We start from the raw sequence: 19,313 nt of genomic DNA, 5'->3' as shown, positions 1-19,313 counted from the left end.
AATTTGAAGAAATCTATGGAAAATAAAGATGATGGGTGAAGTTGACATGAGACAGGACCAAAACGTTTTAATAAAGATACAAGTTAAAACTTAAAAGATTATTAAAATTTGGTATATGTAAATAATTTTGAAATACGTGAAAAATGAGTTGATATGTTAAAAATTTAGTATTAAGCAATTTCTCTTTGTTTTTTTATTAAAAAATCTTCTTAGACTAGTAAAAATTATTAATTTGTGGGCACTATACTACTATCATGGTGGTTATTAGATTCATTTAAGCTAGAAATGAACTCACTTTGGATGTAAAATTGAATATACATAGTTTTAGACTTTACAAATGTTCTTACTAGTATTGTGATCACATATTTCAATCCTTAGTTAAACATAATAGTTGTTCTCTTTGGATATATGATTTATTGAATCTGCAGTATTGGGTATGTGACTCTAAAAGGTGTTTTTAAAAACAGTACTCATCGATTGTCGAGACTCCCTTCAACACAAACTCATTGTTTTTTTTTATAGATGTTTTACTTTGTGTGGAAATTTTGCTTTATGGCGAATAATTGGTTTGAAGGTGTAGTTGCATGCAAGTGTTATTTCCTAGTTTTAGTGTGGGTTACCTATTCAAGCATAATGCTCAACTAATGGGATTGACAATAACAATACATTACGATTTATAATGGTGCCTTAAAAAATAGCAAATTAACAAGACACAAAAGCGAAAAAATACTAGTTTCTAAATAGTAAATACTGCTTGAAAGACGGATGTGATTATTTATCTATGAGATAAAATCTAAGTTTCTCAAGAACAAAACTTCTAGAGCTTGTTGCATTGTATTACAATTAATTCAATCCTAGTGAACTTGGTCACATCCATCTATCAAGATGAAATACAAAACATCATCAGACATAGAATTTCAATTATATAGTATTAATTGATACATGTATATTGCTTTGACAGTGTCTTTAAAGGCATTTCTTTGCAACAATTTTCCAATTGAATACTTGTATACAATTGTAAAATTTTATAAAATTATTTAGTTTTGTATCTTTGTTAATAACTAGATCAAAAGCGGTTTGATCAAAGTCCGAAAAAAAAAAGTTTTAAACTAGCTGCTTGAAGACGAAGATACTTAACACCCAAAACAGGGAAGAATTCAATTGCATTGGAAAAAAAATTGTAAATTTAGTTGTAAATGCTTTAAAAAAAATGCATAATCTAAAAAAAAAAATTTTAAATGATACCATGTGGATTGTAATGTTTGCTTATGTATCAATCGAATTCTCCAATGTATTATTTTAGTAAAAGAACCGAAACAAACTTATACTTTTATTTGTTTCTTCACCGTATATATAATAATGTTCAAACACACTCATATACTAACATTGCTTCTAAGGAAAGCGGATAAAAGGATAGCAAGAAAAGGGGGTAAAAAAATAAAAATTTTCATTATTCTGTTTGTAATTTAAAGAGAGAAAGAAAATTATCAATCGATCATATAAAAAATTTCACTCAAGTGATCAAAAAATTGGAGTTCGCATATTTTAAGTAAAAAGACAGAATTGCCTTTGATTTAATTTTTCACATGCTTTTTTTTTTTTCTTGAAGATAGTTAAGTAATTTTGTGAATATATTTTTTTCTCTCATTTTTCTATTTAACCAAACCAAAAAAATAAAATCAAATTCCTCTTTCCTTCCAATTTCTCTCATTCCAAAAAAATAAAAAAAATCGTCGATTTTCTTCGTTTTCTTTTTGTTCAGTGTCGTTACAATTATTTTATGCTTTAAATACTTTATAAAAAGAATACTTTCTACATTTAGGCACAGTTGTTTGGGGCTTAAGAAATTAAACTCCAGAAGCGACGTCGTTTAGGGTGAAACACATTTAAGCAAACCATATACTGCTGCTTCTCACTTTCGAGTCCTCTATTTCCCTTCTTCTTTACGACCCCAACAACGATCGAAGTGATGGAGTGTGTGGCTGAAACCCAGAGAACTCTGTATGTAATCTCTCTCTTCCTTCCTTCATTTCTTAACACTGGCTCTGTCTCGAGTTAGGGTTTTAATAGGGTATAATTTGAATCTACTCTTAACTCTATTCTTCGTAGCCTCTTTTCTTTGCCCTAAATTTTGTTTTCATCTTTAGGTACCCATACGTTACTGGATCCTCCGTAGTCGCTATCAAATACAAAGATGGGATTCTTATGGCTGCTGATATGGGAGGTTTGATGCTTAATCTCATCAATTCTTATTAACATTATGGTTTTTTCTCACCCGACTTTTGCTTCTCAAGTGCAAATTTTTTGTGTACTTCAGTATGAATAGTATGTGATTTCTTCTTGTTAGTGTTGTAGTTACCTTTCCTGCTGTTATATTTAGATTTTGCTCGGTTCACTTTATAATATAATAGTTAATTTGGCTTTAATCTTCATACCGATTTGGTCTCAATCTGATTATTGTTGAAATTGCTTTACCAGAGTTTTTCTTTTTTAAAAATAAAAGAAAATTTTTGGAGAAATGAATTTTGACTTCTTACGAGCGCTGGTTTTAGTGGTTGTCTTCTGACTCATAGATATGCCATCTCTGCAAAGTTCATCAGTGTTTTGAAGTATTGAGCTCACTTTGCATCTCATGCTGGTTGATGTAATGATAGGTTCATATGGATCTACCCTGCGGTACAAGACCGTTGAGCGTGTCAAGCCTGTTGGAAAACATTCTTTGCTTGGTGCTAGTGGGGAAATAAGTGACTTTCAGGAGATTCTACGCTACCTTGATGAGCTTATGTGAGCACTTTTTATTTTAATAATAATTGTTAATGCACTGGCTATCTCAAATAAAAAAAAAAATAAAGTTTAGCACAGAAGGGTGTGATTAGTTAAATGGATTGCATCTGCTTTGTTATCCTTGCTTAGCTTATTTATTTGGCTTCAAACCATGTAAAAAACTCCACTGTGTATTTTTCTCTTAACCTATTCAATATTACAAACTTCAAAATTCTCATGTAACTGTTGGTTTTGGGTTTTGACTGCTGCAGACTTTATGATAACATGTGGGATGATGGGAATTCCCTTGGGCCTAAGGAGGTGCACAACTATTTAACTCGTGTGATGTATAATAGGCGCAACAAGTTCAACCCTTTGTGGAATTCACTTGTACTCGGTGGTGTGAAAAACGGACAGAAATACCTTGGCATGGTATGCCTTACGTTGTCATTATTTATTCAGTTCCACATTAAAGTATCTGCAATTTTTTCATTAAAAAATTATATATTTGTATTTTATCATCCAGGTTAACATGATTGGTATTAATTTTGAAGACAACCATGTAGCAACTGGGCTTGGAAATCATCTTGCCAGGCCAATTCTCCGTGATGAATGGCATGAAAACTTGACCTTTGAAGAAGGTGTCAAGTTATTGGAAAAATGCATGCGAGTGCTTTTATACCGTGATAGGTCTGCTGTCAACAAAATTCAGGTTCTGTTCTCTTACCTTTTCATATTTTGCTCTGCTCTCCCCCTCCCTCTTGATTTTCCATTTATCAAAGCACATAATACAAGTGAAATCTGATAAGCTTCTTACTGTTCACCTTTGTTCGGCGCTAGCATGCCTAGAGGCCAGGTGCTACGCTTAGGAGAATATTCTTCTAAAATATCCGTATCGTACATCCATTTTTTAAGATTTTGCTCAATGTTTGGATTGACTTTGGATTACAAATGGTATTTGTAAGGGAGGTGTTTGAAATTAATTGATGCTTTTGTCTTTAGTTCTCTTGACTTTTCTACACTGTTGTCATTGTTTTGAACGCCAGATTGATTTTTTAGTTAGAAGTTTTAGAGGTCACATTTAATAGCTCAGGAAGTACGTGGTTCAGGCTGAAGCATTTGTGAGAAAGTTCAATTTGTAGGATTTTAGCTGCTAATTGGTGAGTGGTGACTCACATGCTTGGTAGATCTCTTTGTTCCTTTCTCTACATGAGGTTGGATGCTTAAGTGGTCTAATATCTACTTTTAGCTCACAGGATAGAAAAGCGATTAGGTTTCTAGACAGCAAATTGCTGTATTCTACTTGTGTGAAACAACATGCGAATGCAGAGTAATGACAGTGTTTCCAACTTTCCTTTCATAGTTAGAATAATTAATTTTGGCCGACTCGGATCAGCATAGCTTGGCATGGAATCATGACCACATGCAAAATGATGGTTTTACCCAAAAACCCTGTATAAAAATAAAGGACGATCTAGTAATAATTTGGTCTGTCTTATTGGATGATTTGGGGTACCAAATTTGACATGCAAGAGTAATATCAGTGCATTTGTTTAATGCAACAAAAGAAGGTACACTTGTTTATGAAAAGTGAAGCGTAGTAGGGGATCTGGTGAATTAGTGTTAAATTGTTATTTGCAAGTCAAACAGGAAGGTGATATAACACCTAGAATTGGTTCCTTTCTTGTCATTACCATTTACCTTGTAGTTGTGTCTGCTGACCTTGTTTTGAAGGATATCATCTAAATAAAAGTTTCAATTCCTTTTGCTGTGCTCATTCTTTGGAGTGTAGGTGACCATTATTACTGTGCCGCTTATGTTGCAGTTCTTGAATGCTAAGCTCTATATATTTCGAACATGCTAAATCTTTGTCGTACCCTTTCCAACATATCTATGTGAATTAAATGACTTTGCTTCCTGACTTCCTCCCTTTGTTGTTGGATTCTTGTTCTTAATATAATCTTTGAATTGAAGGGATTATCTGTTGCATTATGATTTATATTATTCATCGTATTTGTAATGTTGTATTTGCAGATATCTAAAATTACTGATGAAGGTGCCACTGTATTCCCACCATTCTCGTTGAAAACGTACTGGGAGTTCTCTGCCTTCAAGAATCCAACGGTAGGTGCGGAAGGTTCATGGTAGCTGGCTCATTGTGAAATGAAATGAAACAGAATTTTAAGCCGATATGAAAATTCCAACAGAAATCTTAATGGTGTTAAATGGATATGAATTGAGTCAGCCTTCTGAAGTTAAATGAGACGATGTTGTGTTTATATTTTTCTTCAATTCGTATGATTGTTCGAATTGATCTCTATTTCGTTAAAAATCCTACTTCAGTTTCCCGGTATTATGACATTCATCATGGCCATTTTTCCTTTTCAATTGTTTGGATTGACATCAATGTGGTGCATGTCTATTTATCAAATTTCATTCGTTATATTTTCTTTTCCTATCAAAAACTAAATGTTTAAAACAATATTGCCGTTTTTTCGTAACAATTGATTATAATACGTTTGTTTATTTTTGTCACTTCATATTTTTAAATATTCATTTAAGCAATGGTGAAAATAAAAAAATTCTTGTTTTTTAAATAAATTATAAAAAAACAGTAAATACGATTAATATAATATTTTTGTAATTATTTATGGATTTGGTAAATGGATTCTTGAATCAAACTAAAAGTACTGAGAATTTTTAGTCAAACTGTTGTGTCTCTAATATCCTTAGGTCAGTTTTCCGACCCAACAGAAGAGGAGGCATCTGCAGTCTGGAGGTAGAAGAGGAAAGAAGCCGAACGGAAATAAAATGGCTTCACTAAGCTTTTTAAGAGGTGTTTATAAAAGAAGAAAATAAGATGAATTTTTTAAGAGGTGTTCGAATAATTTTTTTAAAAGCTATTTATAAAACAAGAATTTAAGATGAATTAAAGTGGGGGTATACGTTAATTTTAATTTATGGAAAAATTTTGGGTTTTTTCTCTTTTAAGGGTTGAGAAGCTTATTTAAATTGTCCCTATATATAACTGTTTTTGACTTGTGTATGATGTTTTTTGTTTTGCCAATCTTATTTCATAAAGAGATACAAGATACATTCTAGTACATGTTTTTCCTATTTTAATGCAAGAGATTATAACCATATATAATATAAATATCATGGTGCATAAACAATAAATAATTAAATACCTAACCACAACGAAGGAATAAAATAAGTTCAACCCATCAGGCTAATGATGACAAAATAAAAGAAAACCCTCAGGTTGGGTTGCACCGTGTTAACTCATCGTCAGCCAATACAATTGTGGGCTTGGGCAGGTTGACATTGGGTGGGTTGTCTCTTTTCATAATTCTAAGTCTCTAAAATATTGTTGACCAAAAAGTAAAAGTCTCCAAAAGACCCAACATAAAACTAATTCCTCATTGAATCCATGAGGCATTCTTTTTTGCACCTCCCTTGTTTTTACATTAACTTTTTCTTAAAAAATTTTTGTTAATATTTTTTTTCTAAATTTGACCATGTTCACATTTAAGCTATTAAAGTCTCATTTTTGGAATTTTGTAGAATATACATGAGCGCATTGCAGTTGAACAACAAGTGGTACCAAATCATGAAAAACTTTGAAGGTGATTCTTTTACTCCAGTAAGCCATTGAGGTTGTCTGTCTTAATACCGAAAGGTGAACATATTAAAGAATCTATAGTGCTTCGTTTTTCGTTATAGTCCCGTCTAAAACAAGTCGTTTTCACTTGCTGATCTCTGCATTTTTCAGAATCCCGGTATAGGTTAAGATAATACTTGAATTTAGTTTTTGGTGGCTTAATTTTAGCATAACGGAAATTAGACTCCGAAGATAGATTTATTTTCAAAACAAAAATGGCAAAAACTTAATTCAATAATTATATTAAAGATTTTCAGAAAATTAAATTTTCAGAACAAGTTGTAATATATTATTGATGTAGTCTTATTCTTAACCCTCCGGAATCTAAAATGCGAAATACATTTGGTATTTTAGTTCGGAAAGTAACATAAGGAACAACATTGAAAGAAATTTTATAAAAAGAAATGAGAAATTAAAGGTATATGTAGAAGAAAAGGGAGGTGCAAAAAGTGGATAAGAGAAATGTGGCCACAGAGATACGAGAAATGTGTCTGTGGCCACAGATGACCCCTCCAAAGAAATCAAATCCAAACCAACCAATGGAAAGACCTTCATATTGTTCAGAATTTTTTTGAGTATAAATATGCTAATATGAATTATCTGCTCGTCTTTTCAATGGGTCATCACTACTATCACAACGAGGACCACAATCTCAACGAGGACTTAACACATAAATAAGTTTAAACATTATGCTCGGTTTCTGCTTATGGACGAGGATCATGATCTCAGCGCGCTCTGACAAAAATCCATCAAGAGGGGTCTAATTATCGTCCAACTGTCTCGTACGAGGCTTTTATTGGACCCTGCTATATACTATTGAACGTCATGTAAAAATAGTTTCAAAGCTATGCAGAAGCGAAGAATAGATTAATTAATACTACCCTCTAGCCATTGCAAGTGGATTCACGATTGAAGTTCTTGGTCTTTCCAAATCCTTACTCACTCAATCATGATAGTGTGTATATTCTAAAGGAGGAGAGGATTCAGGATTGACCTAAAACAGTGAGATAGCAAAATATTTATAGAGCTCTTCCATCATGGAGTCCACTCCGAATATCCAGTAAAACAAAAAAAACAGATGCAGATAATGGGACAATGCGATCACATAATATCCTTTAAAATCAGAACTGCAAAAACGGAAGTCGGTTGCTAACATTCTTCCACTTGATCCATTAATCCCATTATCAACTATAATAAGAAGCTAAATATATGAATCATGGTGACAGTTCCTCTAATGGTGAGTATTATCTTCCATGTATCACAGTATATCAAGTCTCTCAACACTAGCTCTTAACTTAATAAATAAACCAAATGTTTATTCAAGGTCAAAACTAAATGATATTTCTCAAACAAATAAAAGTGTGCACAAAACGAAAGAGAAAACATCAAGTCTGAATAAAAGTTTCATAGAAAATAATAAATGTATCCATAATGATTATCACATCATGGAACCAAGTCCCATTCGTGCTACATGATCCTTAAAATTCTTTGGTGGCATGCCTTTAATCAAAGGATCAGCAATCATCAACTCAGTGTTAACGTGCTTAATGACCACTTTCCTTTCCTTAACACGTTCTCTTACGGCTAAATATTTGATGTCGATGTGTTTACTTCGACTTCCACTCTTGTTATTATTAGCCATAAATACTGCAGCAGAGTTGTCACAGTACACCTTCAACGACCTAGATATAGAGTCCACAACTCTAAGCCTAGATATAAAACTCTTCAACCATACACCATGTGAGGTAGCCTCAAAACAAGAAATGAATTCAGCCTCCATAGTGGAAGTAGCAGTCAAGGTCTGCTTTACACTGCTCCAAGACACAGCTCCACAAGCTAGCATAAAAATGTAACCAGATGTAGATTTTTTGGTATCAATGCAGCCAGCAAAGTCTGAGTTAGAGTAGCCTATTACTTCCAAAGTATCAGTCCGTCTGTACATAAGCATGTAATTCTTTGTTCCTTGAAGATATCTCATTACTTTCTTTGCAGCTTTCCAATGGTCAACACCTGGATTACTCTGATATCTTCCTAAAACTCCAACCGCAAATGCAATGTCAGGTCTAGTGCAAACCTGAACATACATAAGACTTCTAACAGCTGAAGCATATGGAATAGTTTTCACGTTTTCCCGCTCAAGATCATTTTTCGGACATTGACTCAATTCAAGCCTATCACCCTTCACAATGGGAGCTACACTTGGTGAACAATATTTCATGTTAAACCTCTCTAAAACCTTGTTAATATAGGTCTCTTGAGACAAACCCAAAATGCCTCAAAATCTTTCTCTATGGATCTTAATGCTTATGACATAAGATGCCTCACGCATATCTTTCATATCAAAATTCTTTAAGAGAAATTGTTTCACTTCATATAGCATACACCTATCATTAGCCGCAAGCAAAATATCATCCATGTATAAAACAAGGAAACAAATCTTACTCCCACTAACCTTCAGGTATATATATATTGATCCATGATGTTTTCTTCAAAACCAAATGAAGATATGACTTCATGAAATTTTAGATACCATTGACGGGAGGCTTGTTTTAATCCGTATATAGATTTATTAAGCTTGCAGACTAATGCTCACCATTATTAGAGAAGAATCCTTCATGTTGTTTCATGTAAACCTCTTCTTCTAGATCACCATTGAGGAACGCTGTCTTCACATCCATTTGATGTAACTCAAGGTCAAAATGAGTTACCAATGCCATAATCACAAAGAGAATCATTTTTAGACACAGGAGAAAATGTTTCCTTGTAATCGATTCCTTCCCTTTGAGTAAATCCTTTGGCAACAAGTCTTGTCTTATGTCTCTCAATGTTGCCTTGTGCATCTTTCTTGGTTTTAAAGACCCACCAACATCCGATGACTTTTACATCATCAAGCAACTCAACGAGATTCCAGACTTTGTTAGATGCCATATAATCCATCTCATCTTTCATGGCATTGTACCATAAATTCGATTCCTTAGAATTCATAGCTTGTGAAAACGTTTCAGGATCATTTTTGGCTCCTATGTTATAGTCAGATTCTTGTAAATACACCACATAGTCACTAGAAATTGCTGACCTTTTGACTCTAGTAGATCTTCTTAATGTTGTCTCATTATCTTGATGAGGAACTTGTTGTTCAACCACTTCCTCAATAGGTTGATCAACATTCACTTGTGGTTCCTCGTTAATAACTTGATATACCAAATCGTATTCAACAGCTTGTGGAACTTGGATAACTGGTTGTCTAATACGCTCTTGAACTGGAGGAACATGAATGACTACCAATCTATCATTTGATTCAAAGGGCTTAGCTTTATAATGATCTATTTCAAGAGTAATGTCTTGAATAAGGTCACTCCCACTAATCAAATCATTTTTAAGAAACTTTGCATTTCTTGATTCCACAATTTTAGTGCTACAAGATGGACAATAAAACTTATACCCTTTGGATTTTTTAGCATATCCAATGAAATACCCACTAACAGTCCTAGGGTCAAGTTTCTTCTCTTGTGGGTTATAAATTCTCACTTCAGACAGACATCCCTAAACGCGTATATGTCGCAAACTAGGTTTCCAGCCTTTGAACAGTTCAAAAGGTGTCTTTGAGACAGCTTTAGTTGGAACTCTGTTTAATATATACACAGCCGTCTTTAGTGCTTCAATCCACAAGAATTGAGGAAGCTTTGCATTGCTCCTCATGCTTCTCACCATGTCCATCAAGGTTCGATTCCTTCTGTCTGCTACACCATTCTGATCCGGAGAACCAGGCATAGTGTATTGGACAACAATCCTATGTTCTTGAAGAAATTTTGCAAATGAACAAGGTGCTTGTCCATTCTCTGTGTATCTACCATAGTATTCTCCACCTCGATTTGATCTCACAATCTTAATTTTCTTTCCACATTGTAACTCTACTTTAGCCTTGAAAACTTTAAAGGCATTCAATGCTTCATCTTTAGAATGCAGCAAGTAGAGGTACATATATCGTGAGTAATCATCTATGAAGGTGATAAAATATCTCGGACTACTTGCGTCCTTGTCTGGACAACAAATATCTGTATGAATGATCTTCAATAAGTTTGAACTCCTATCGGCACCAATTTTAGACTTGTTAATTTGCTTACCCTTAATGCAATCTACACAAGTCCCAAAATTAGTAAAGTCCAAAGTACTAAATACTCCTTCATTTACTAATCGCTTAATTCTTTCAATGGAGATGTGTCCTAATCTCCGATGCCACAACATAGAGGATTCCTCATTCACAACACATCGTTTTACCCCAGCAGTAACGTGCATAGAATTATGAGTGATATTATTTTACAAAGTAATAGAATAAAGACCATCACATAGTTTGCCAAAACCAACAATTTGGGAATTATTCAATAAAGTAAAACCAGAGTCCGAAAAATTAAAGGGAAAACCCAAAGGTGCAAGTCTTGAAATTGAAATCAAATTCTTAGAAAAACTAGGAACATAAAATGTCTTTTCTAAATTCAAAATAAAACCATTACTTAAAATTAAACCGCACGTCCCAACGGCTTCCACATGTGAACTCATCCTACTCTCTGAGTAGATGCATCGCTCACTTCCCACTGGCCTCCTTGGGTTTTGCATAACCTGCAAGGTATTACAAACATGGATTGTAGAACCAGAATCAATCCACCATATGTCATGATTAATATCAACCATATTAGATTCATAACAAACAAAAGCAAATAGATTACCCTTCTTGTCCAACCAAGTCTTGAATTTCAGGCAGTCTTTCTTCATGTGTTTTTTCTTTTTACAAAAGAAACACTTTGACTCATTCTTTATGTCCGGCTGAACAGAAAGCTTTCCCTTGTGATTAACTTGATTCTTTTTACTCTTTGCAGAAGTAGTCAAGTTCACCCTCTTCCCTTCTTCCACCAGTAACCTTTCCTCTTCTTGAGCACACATGGTCAACAATTCATTAACAGACCATTTATCCTTATGTGTGTTATAAGAGATCTTAAAGGGGGCATATTCATGAGGCAAGGTGCACAAAATGTAGTGTACCAAGAAGGAATCTGACATGATAACCTTCAAAGCTTTCAGCTGAGCCACTATATCCCTTATGCGCATGATGTGATCACGCACTCCTCTAATCCCAGTGAGTTTTATGGATGAAAACTGCATTATAAGGGTACTGGCAAGAGATTTATCAGAAGTAGTAAATTGCTCATCAATGGCCTTTAATAAATCCCTGACTTTATTATGCTGATCGATAGAACCTCGAATACCAGCAGAAATGTTGGTCTTTATGAAGGTCACGGAAAGACGATTAGAGCTCTCCCACTTTTCATAAAGATCAACTGCATCTGGAGTGCTAGTCTTAGTAATTGCCGGTGGTTCGTCCTTCCAAATAGCATAATCAATGTCCATCCAACCTAAATGAAGAAGAATTCTCTCCTTCCAGATTTTATATTGTCACCTCTTAACTCGTGAATACCATATTTAATATCAGAAATATTCACATTGAGAAACTGCAAAGTTCAAAACACTACATGCTTATCATCATAATTTGATGATAAAATAAATATTATATTTTATCAATGCAAACATGCTTTAATTCATGAATTTAGTGACATAAAACTTGCTTGTGGGCTAAAGTCCTATTCAATTTTTATATATCGTTATGACAAAACTATCAAATTATGTTCCTTTTCTTAATTCCTGTGGGTAAATTAATAAACATAATTTAATATTTTATCCTAATTAATCATACATATACAATAAAATTCCTGTGGATAAATTTCATCACATTATATATAATTAATTACAATTAATATTTTTCAATGTGATTTAAAAATTATATATATAATTTTAATCAATCAAAGGTGTTGTGACTACTCTCTAATTTATTAAAATTATATTCATCATTAAACATTAGTTCTATCTCTCCAAAGGAGCAGATATTAGCATTAATATCAAAGAATTAAACATAAAAATTTAATAACATCATGCTAGTTATCATAAAAGATATATATATAGTTTTCAGAATCATATATACAATAAAGATAAGAATTTAGTTTAATTGCAATCACTTTAGTTTGTTAGCCAAGGGTTCTGTGTTCAAACCCTCGCAGGGCCAAAATTTTGGTTTTAAAAAGGGCAGAAAATATTTGAACAAAAATTCCACAATGAGTTTCGAACCCGTACCCTCGCCCTCTACGGAAACCAAGTGCTAGTTACCACTAGGCTATCCATAATAGATTAATATTATTGCACGTGAAAAGCTATATATTCAAAAACTCAGAAACAAACAAAAAATTTACGTTTTGATTGTCTTCAACCTCTAGCCGGGTTGGCTCCACCCAATTTCAATATTTTCAGTCTCCATTAAACGTAAAAAAAATATATTTAAAGATGCAGGAACATAGAAAGTAATTTTACATATTCGATTTTAATTAAAAGGGATCAAACACACAACATCTATGTCCAAAACAAAATATTGAATGCGCAAAACAAGCAAGGCAGGAGTTATACGATTCTGATACTAAATGTAAAAATAGTTTCAAAGTTATGCGAAAGCGAAGAATAGATTAATTAATACTAACCTCTAGCCATTGCAAGTGGATTCACTATTGAAGTTCTTTATCTTTCCAAATCCTTACTTACTCAATCACGATGGTATGTTTATTCTAAATGAGAAGTGGATTCAGCATTGACCTAAAACAGTGAGATAACAAAATATTTATAGAGCTCTTCCATCATGGAACCCACTCCGAATATCCATTAAGACCGAAAAAACAGATATGGAGTAATGTGATCACATAATATCTTTTAAAATCAGAACTGCAAAAACAGAATTCCGTTGCTAACACGCCACGCACCGGCCACCGGCATCATTAAAACGTGCATATAATTCAATGGAATTTTATTGGATCACGCCACGACACGCTTCACTAACATTTTCTAGTGAACGTTTGCCCGAAAAAGAGAAAGACGTGGAACATAATGCAAACTGATAAGGTGCAGCTTTCATGGGTCATATGATAATGAAATTGTGTTAAATTACAACCTTATCTTATGGCAATATACTCAGTCTATATAAAAAGTAGCACCCGTTGCTCCAACGACTCTAACAAAAAACATATTACCCGATTTCATAAAAAAAATCATTTGATAATACCGTTGTTCTTTCTTCACTCAGTTTCAGATAACTAACACATGGCTTCATTATCTTCCTCTCTGAAATTTACAGCGAGAAGGTGCAAACCTGAGTTGGTAGCTCCTGCTAAACCTACTCCTCATGAACTCAAACTACTCTCCGACATAGATGACCAAGATGGCTTGCGTTTTCAGATTCCAATCATAATGATTTATCGTAACGAACCATCAATGGCAGGGAAAGACCCGGTTGAAGTGATTCGAGAAGGACTCGCTAAAACACTTGTGTTCTACTACCCATTTGCGGGTAGGATTAGGGAAGGGCATGATCGGAAGTTGATGGTGGATTGTACTGGGGAAGGTGTTATGTTCATTGAGGCTGATGCAGAGGTAACACTTGATCAATTTGGTGACTCTCTTGTACCTCCATTCCCATGCTTCGAAGAACTCCTATATGATGTTCCAGATTCACAGGAGATTACTGACTGCCCCATTCTACTCATACAGGTCCAATTATATATACATATAGTTGACGATTCACTTGTTATCCACTTCTTAGCTTTAGAAAACAAATCCATGCAAAAAACCACATAAACTTTTGAAAACGTAAAATGCAAATTGCATTACAAAAGATCAAAAGAAGATTTAAATAGAAAAATTTTTGAGTGAAAAATAATTGTGGGAAAGTTCATCTCATATATTAAACCGTAATAACTAAATTTTCAATGTTGAATATCTAATGACAGGTCACACGGCTCAAGTGTGGTGGTTTCATCTTGATCGTCCGCTTAAATCACACCATGTGTGACGGAGCTGGTTTGTCACAATTCATGAATGCTTGGGCTGAAATTGCTCGTGGTGCTCGCCAACCTTCCATTCCACCTGTGTGGCAAAGGGAGCTTCTATTAGCAAGAGATCCACCTCGCATTACATGCAACCACCGCGAATACGAGCAATTTCCAAACACCAATGAAGGAACCGTTACTTCATACGAGAACAACATGGTTCTTCGATCTTTCTTCTTTGGACCCGCCGAGATGGCAGCCCTTCGTCGCTTGATTCCACATCACCTTCGCGCATGCTCCACATTTGATGTCATTACAGCATGCTTCTGGCTTTGTCGCACAAAAGCATTGCAAATAGACCTAGATGAGGATGTTCGCATGATGTGCATTGTCAACGCACGTGCGAGGTTCAATCCTCCTTTACCTGTTGGCTATTATGGCAATGCTTTTGTGTATCCGGCAGCAATCACCACTGCAAGGAAGCTTTGTGAAAATTCATTTGGGTATGCTGTGGAATTAATGAACAAAGTGAAAAGTGAGGTCAATGAGGAATATGTGCGTTCAGTGACAGATTTAATGGTTATAAAAGGACGATGCTTGTTTACAACTGTTAGGTCTTGTATTATATCAGATTTGACACGTAGCAGGTTTAGAGAAATTAATTTTGGGTGGGGTAATGCAGTCTATGGTGGAGTGGCCAAAGGTGGAGCTGGGTCTTTTCCGGCAGTAACTTTCCAAGTGCCATATAAAAATGCAAACGGAGAAGAAGGTATAATATTACCGATTTGGTTGCCCACCAAAGCTATGGAAAGGTTTGTGATAGAGTTAGGTGAGATGCTTGGGAACCAAAACCAACTTAAAAAGAGTGGTCCTCGTTCCATCATGTCAAGCTTGTAGTTTGCAAGCTCTCTCAATGATAAATGTAGCGTCCGTGAAACTTAAGGGTTTATATAATTATTTATTAAATAAAAAATAAAAGAAACTTTTAGTTCTGAACGTTTTACTTTGAAAATTTTATTAACATCATATTTAAAAATAAATGTAAATTATATTGATTATAAACAATAATATTTATTATTTTTGTTTATAAATTTTATTACAATTGTTAATAATATTTAATTTATTATTTATTAAAATTTAAAAATAATAGTAGACGTAAGGTTTGATTTGACACTTATCTGACAGCATTTAATCTTATTTGATAGCATCTATATCTATATTTATATGTAAAATTATATTATTATATTTATATGTAAAATTGATTATACCTACTTATTAACCTATGCATTAAATTTTGAAACGTATAAAGTCATTTTTATATATGTCACTTTGTTTACTTATTACTCTATGCATTAAAATACAAACTTATAAAGTTACTCTTATGTGCACTTACTTATTAATCTATGTATTAAAATTTGAAACGTATAACTTATAAATTAAAATTATATTTTATTCATATTTATTTATCTTTGAATTGTATTTAATTTTTTTTGTTAGAATTGATAAATTGTATTTAAAGAATTAATTCAAAATCTATAAAGATACTTATATTAACTACATCTAATTATATTATATTATATATATATATATATATATATATATGTGTGTGTGTGTGTGTAAAATTGACTACACCTACTTTATTATTGAGTTATTAAATTTTGAAAAGTAACTTCATCTACTTATTACTTTATACATTAAAATTCAGAATGTATAAAGTTGTTCGCATTGACTCCACTTACTTATTACTCTGTACATTAAAATTTAAAATGTATAATTTATTAATTAAAATTATATTTTATTCAAACTTATTGTGTTTGAATTGTATTTAAAGAATATTTATTAGTATTGATGGTTATATTATATTACAAACGACAATATAAATATTTATACTATAAATTAGCTTCAATTATCGTTATTAAAATTAATTATAATATTTTTCACAATTTACGAATTAAAATTATTATTGTATTTTAATATAATCTATATTTTATTATGTACTTCAAACTCTAAAATATATTTTGAATTAAAAAAATTAAACTTACAAAATTATTAGTTTATAATATATGTTGTTAAATTAAATTTATAATAAAAGACAAATTTTCATATTTAAATTGTTTTATTAATTAGTTTAACATAATCTATATTTCATATGTTTCTCTTATTTTAATGTTTTATTAGAATTGATAGTTATATTATATTAGAATATTTTTTTATTGTAATAAAAAATACTCAATTAATTTAAAAATGAACGAATGCTTAAAAAAAATTATTGAGTAATGTCACAAGAATTATTTTTTTATAATTAATATCAAAATAAAAAATTACACTTATAAAATTATTACTTTTATTATAGATTGTTAAATTACATTTTTAATAAAAAAATATTTATGAAAAAATTACTTTTATGAAATGTAGTTTGAATTAAAAAAAATACATTTATAAAAAATTACTTTTGTTATAGATTGTTAGATCAAATTTCTAATTATATCTAATAAGAGTGACTATAAATTGCTTTAAATTATCATCTATTAAAAATAATTATAATATTTTTCATAATTTATGATTTAAAATAATGTCTGATTTGTAAGTTTAAAATAATTTATAATTTAATATATACTTCAAACACTAAAGTATGAGTTGAATTAAAAAATTACACTATAAGATTATTACTTTTATTATAAATTGTTAAATTATATTTTTAATAAAAAAATTACACTTATAAGATTATTACTTTTATCATAGATTGTTAAATTACATTTTACATACAAATTATTTATGAAAAAATTAATTTTATGAAATGTAGTTTGAATTAAAAAAAAATATATTTATAAAAAAATTATTTTATTATAGATTGTTAGATCAAATTTCTAATGAAAAATAAGTTTACATATTTAAATTATCTATTTAATTAGTTTCATATAATATGTAGTTCAATATATATTTCAAAAACTAAAATTTACTTTAAAGTAAAAAAATTGTTAACTTAAATTTCTAACAAAAAAATTATATATTTAAATTATTTTATTAGAAATTTTATTATATATTATATTATATTATTTATTTATTTATAACTTTTCATATATCTTTAAATAAGACTTCATCTTTATTTATATAAGTCATATTCAGTTGTTTACACAACTTTTAAAAACTTACTTACCATCCTTTCTATTGTCATTTTTTTTTGTATTTTGCAATTATGTCAGCAGTCAATAATTATCTATCCACGTAAGTACATGTATTTTCGAGTTTGATATTTTCTTTTTATTGTCGTCTTTTTTCTTTATATTTTGTAATCATATCAGCAGTCAAGGATTACCTATCAACGTAAATATATGTGTTTTTGAGTTTAATATTTTTAATTTTATTGAACTATGAAATGAGTAGTATATTTCAATCTATTTTTTTAAGTTAATATAAAGTTGTATTGTTTTAGCCTTGATATCATGTATTGAATTTTATTTTTAAATAATTAATTTGTATAAAATCTATTATTATTATTTTTATATTCATCACAAGTAATTATTTACTTTGATGTTTTCCATGCTTTTGTAGGAGAATAACAAGTTTCAATGAAGATAAATAGACTTTTCTTAACAATCTGAATTCAATAACAGATGATTGGAAAATAAAAGTTAGGAATATCACGACTGTGGGATATACTAAACATATATCGCAACAAAGAGTTAATTAGTACTGATATGATACTCATTGATGAAAATGTATTAGATTTGTTTTTTCTTATAAAAGAATTATTATTTTTTATAAATTATAATTATGTTGTTCTATAATAACTTACTAAATTTATTTCTAAATTTTCTAACTGATTAATTTTTTTTATAGAACAGTTACATACATGCTTCCATAGGACGAAATATTTCTTACAGGTTCAAAGGTATACTAAAGGAAGTAAAAGTATACTCCATAACAAATTTTACAGTGACAAAGAAAAAAGATAGATTTGCTGTGGTTGAAAACAATCCCTTCATGTTGCAATTCTGTGCCACAACTATTATTAAGGAAGTAAATGATGATACCATAATTCCTTTCCATATCTTTGAGTTTGTGAACTTTGAAGATCTGAGTGGAAATAATGTCTTAACAAGTATTTTGCTGTAAAATTTTACTAAAATTTGTATTTAATTTATCAATTAGTTCATTAAAATTATTTATTTTATTAATAGATGTGGTTGAAGTGGTCATGTATAGAAGTTCTATAGAAGAAAAAACAACTGCTCAAGGCAAGGTTAATGCCATAACGCTCCAATTACAAGACATGAGGTATAAATAATTATTCTAAAGTTATTATTAATTGAAAAATCTTATAATTTTGGTTAAATCATTTGCAGGAGAAATAAAGTGAAAGTAACACTGTAGGATGATTATATTACACTATTTGAAGAGATAATAAAAAATAACACATCTAAGGATTCAAAAATCAATGCTGCAATATTCACATCCACTATTTTTTTATTATCTCTCTCTTTTAACTCTTATTTTTCTTATTTTTATTTTAGTTGTGTGTTATTATACTGGTACTCTGGTTCTAACAAGAAATGTGTAGATGACCCCTCCAAATAAATCAAATCCAAACCAACCAATGTAAAGACCTTCATATTGTTCAGAATTTTTTTGAGTATAAATATGCAAATAAGAATTATCTGCTCGTCTTTTAAATGGGTCATCACTACTATCACAACGAGGACCACAATCTCAACGAGGACTTGACACATAAATAAGTTTAAACATCATGCTCGGTTTCTTCTTATGGACGAGGATCATGATCTCAGCGCGCTCTGACAAAATCCATCAAGAGGGGTCTAATTATCGTCCAACTGTCTCGTATGAGGCTTTTATTGGACCCTGCTATATATAGTATTGAACGCCACGCACACTACTAGAAAACTCAAAAATATAGACGGATTTACAGACAGATTTTTTCACTCTTATAGACGGATTTTAGCATTACAGACGGA

At 31.4% G+C, this 19,313-nt stretch overlaps 2 protein-coding genes across 3 annotated transcripts; both read left to right on the top strand.

Annotated features, from left to right (window-relative positions):
- Positions 1-1,884: 1,884 nt before the first annotated feature.
- Positions 1,885-5,220, top strand: LOC113862902 (proteasome subunit beta type-4-like). 2 transcript variants are annotated; one of them, XM_027496189.1, is made up of 6 exons: positions 1,885-2,001; positions 2,148-2,224; positions 2,655-2,784; positions 3,036-3,195; positions 3,290-3,475; positions 4,798-5,220. In XM_027496189.1, exons 1-6 carry the CDS (start codon positions 1,970-1,972, stop codon positions 4,909-4,911), a joined length of 699 nt encoding a protein of 232 aa, XP_027351990.1. In that variant the 5' UTR covers positions 1,885-1,969; the 3' UTR covers positions 4,912-5,220. The 2 variants fall into 2 exon arrangements, with proteins under 2 accessions (XP_027351990.1, XP_027351992.1); XM_027496191.1 differs by having other exon boundaries at positions 1,975-2,071; positions 4,798-5,204.
- Positions 5,221-13,615: 8,395 nt separating this feature from the next.
- Positions 13,616-15,237, top strand: LOC113862964 (benzyl alcohol O-benzoyltransferase-like). The gene is made up of 2 exons (XM_027496297.1): positions 13,616-14,062; positions 14,302-15,237. Exons 1-2 carry the CDS (start codon positions 13,616-13,618, stop codon positions 15,235-15,237), a joined length of 1,383 nt encoding a protein of 460 aa, XP_027352098.1.
- The last annotated feature ends 4,076 nt before the right edge of the window (positions 15,238-19,313 follow it).

Source organism: Abrus precatorius, unplaced genomic scaffold (assembly GCF_003935025.1).
Source record: "Abrus precatorius isolate BTA unplaced genomic scaffold, Abrus_2018 Scaffold3, whole genome shotgun sequence".
Classification (NCBI taxonomy): Eukaryota; Viridiplantae; Streptophyta; class Magnoliopsida; order Fabales; family Fabaceae; genus Abrus; species Abrus precatorius.
Note: the sequence above shows the minus strand (reverse complement) of the source record. Positions and strands in the feature narration are given on the sequence as shown.

Excerpts from the sequence above, each read along its gene's own strand:
- LOC113862902 (XM_027496189.1), top strand. The coding sequence starts at position 1,970 with ATGGAGTGTGTGGCTGAAACCCAGAGAACTCT. Across the intron at positions 2,002-2,147 it reads GCTGAAACCCAGAGAACTCT|GTACCCATACGTTACTGGAT; the intron begins GTATGTAATCTC and ends TTTCATCTTTAG. Across the intron at positions 2,225-2,654 it reads TATGGCTGCTGATATGGGAG|GTTCATATGGATCTACCCTG; the intron begins GTTTGATGCTTA and ends ATGTAATGATAG.
- LOC113862964 (XM_027496297.1), top strand. The coding sequence starts at position 13,616 with ATGGCTTCATTATCTTCCTCTCTGAAATTTACAGCGAGAAGGTGCAAA. Across the intron at positions 14,063-14,301 it reads GCCCCATTCTACTCATACAG|GTCACACGGCTCAAGTGTGG; the intron begins GTCCAATTATAT and ends ATCTAATGACAG.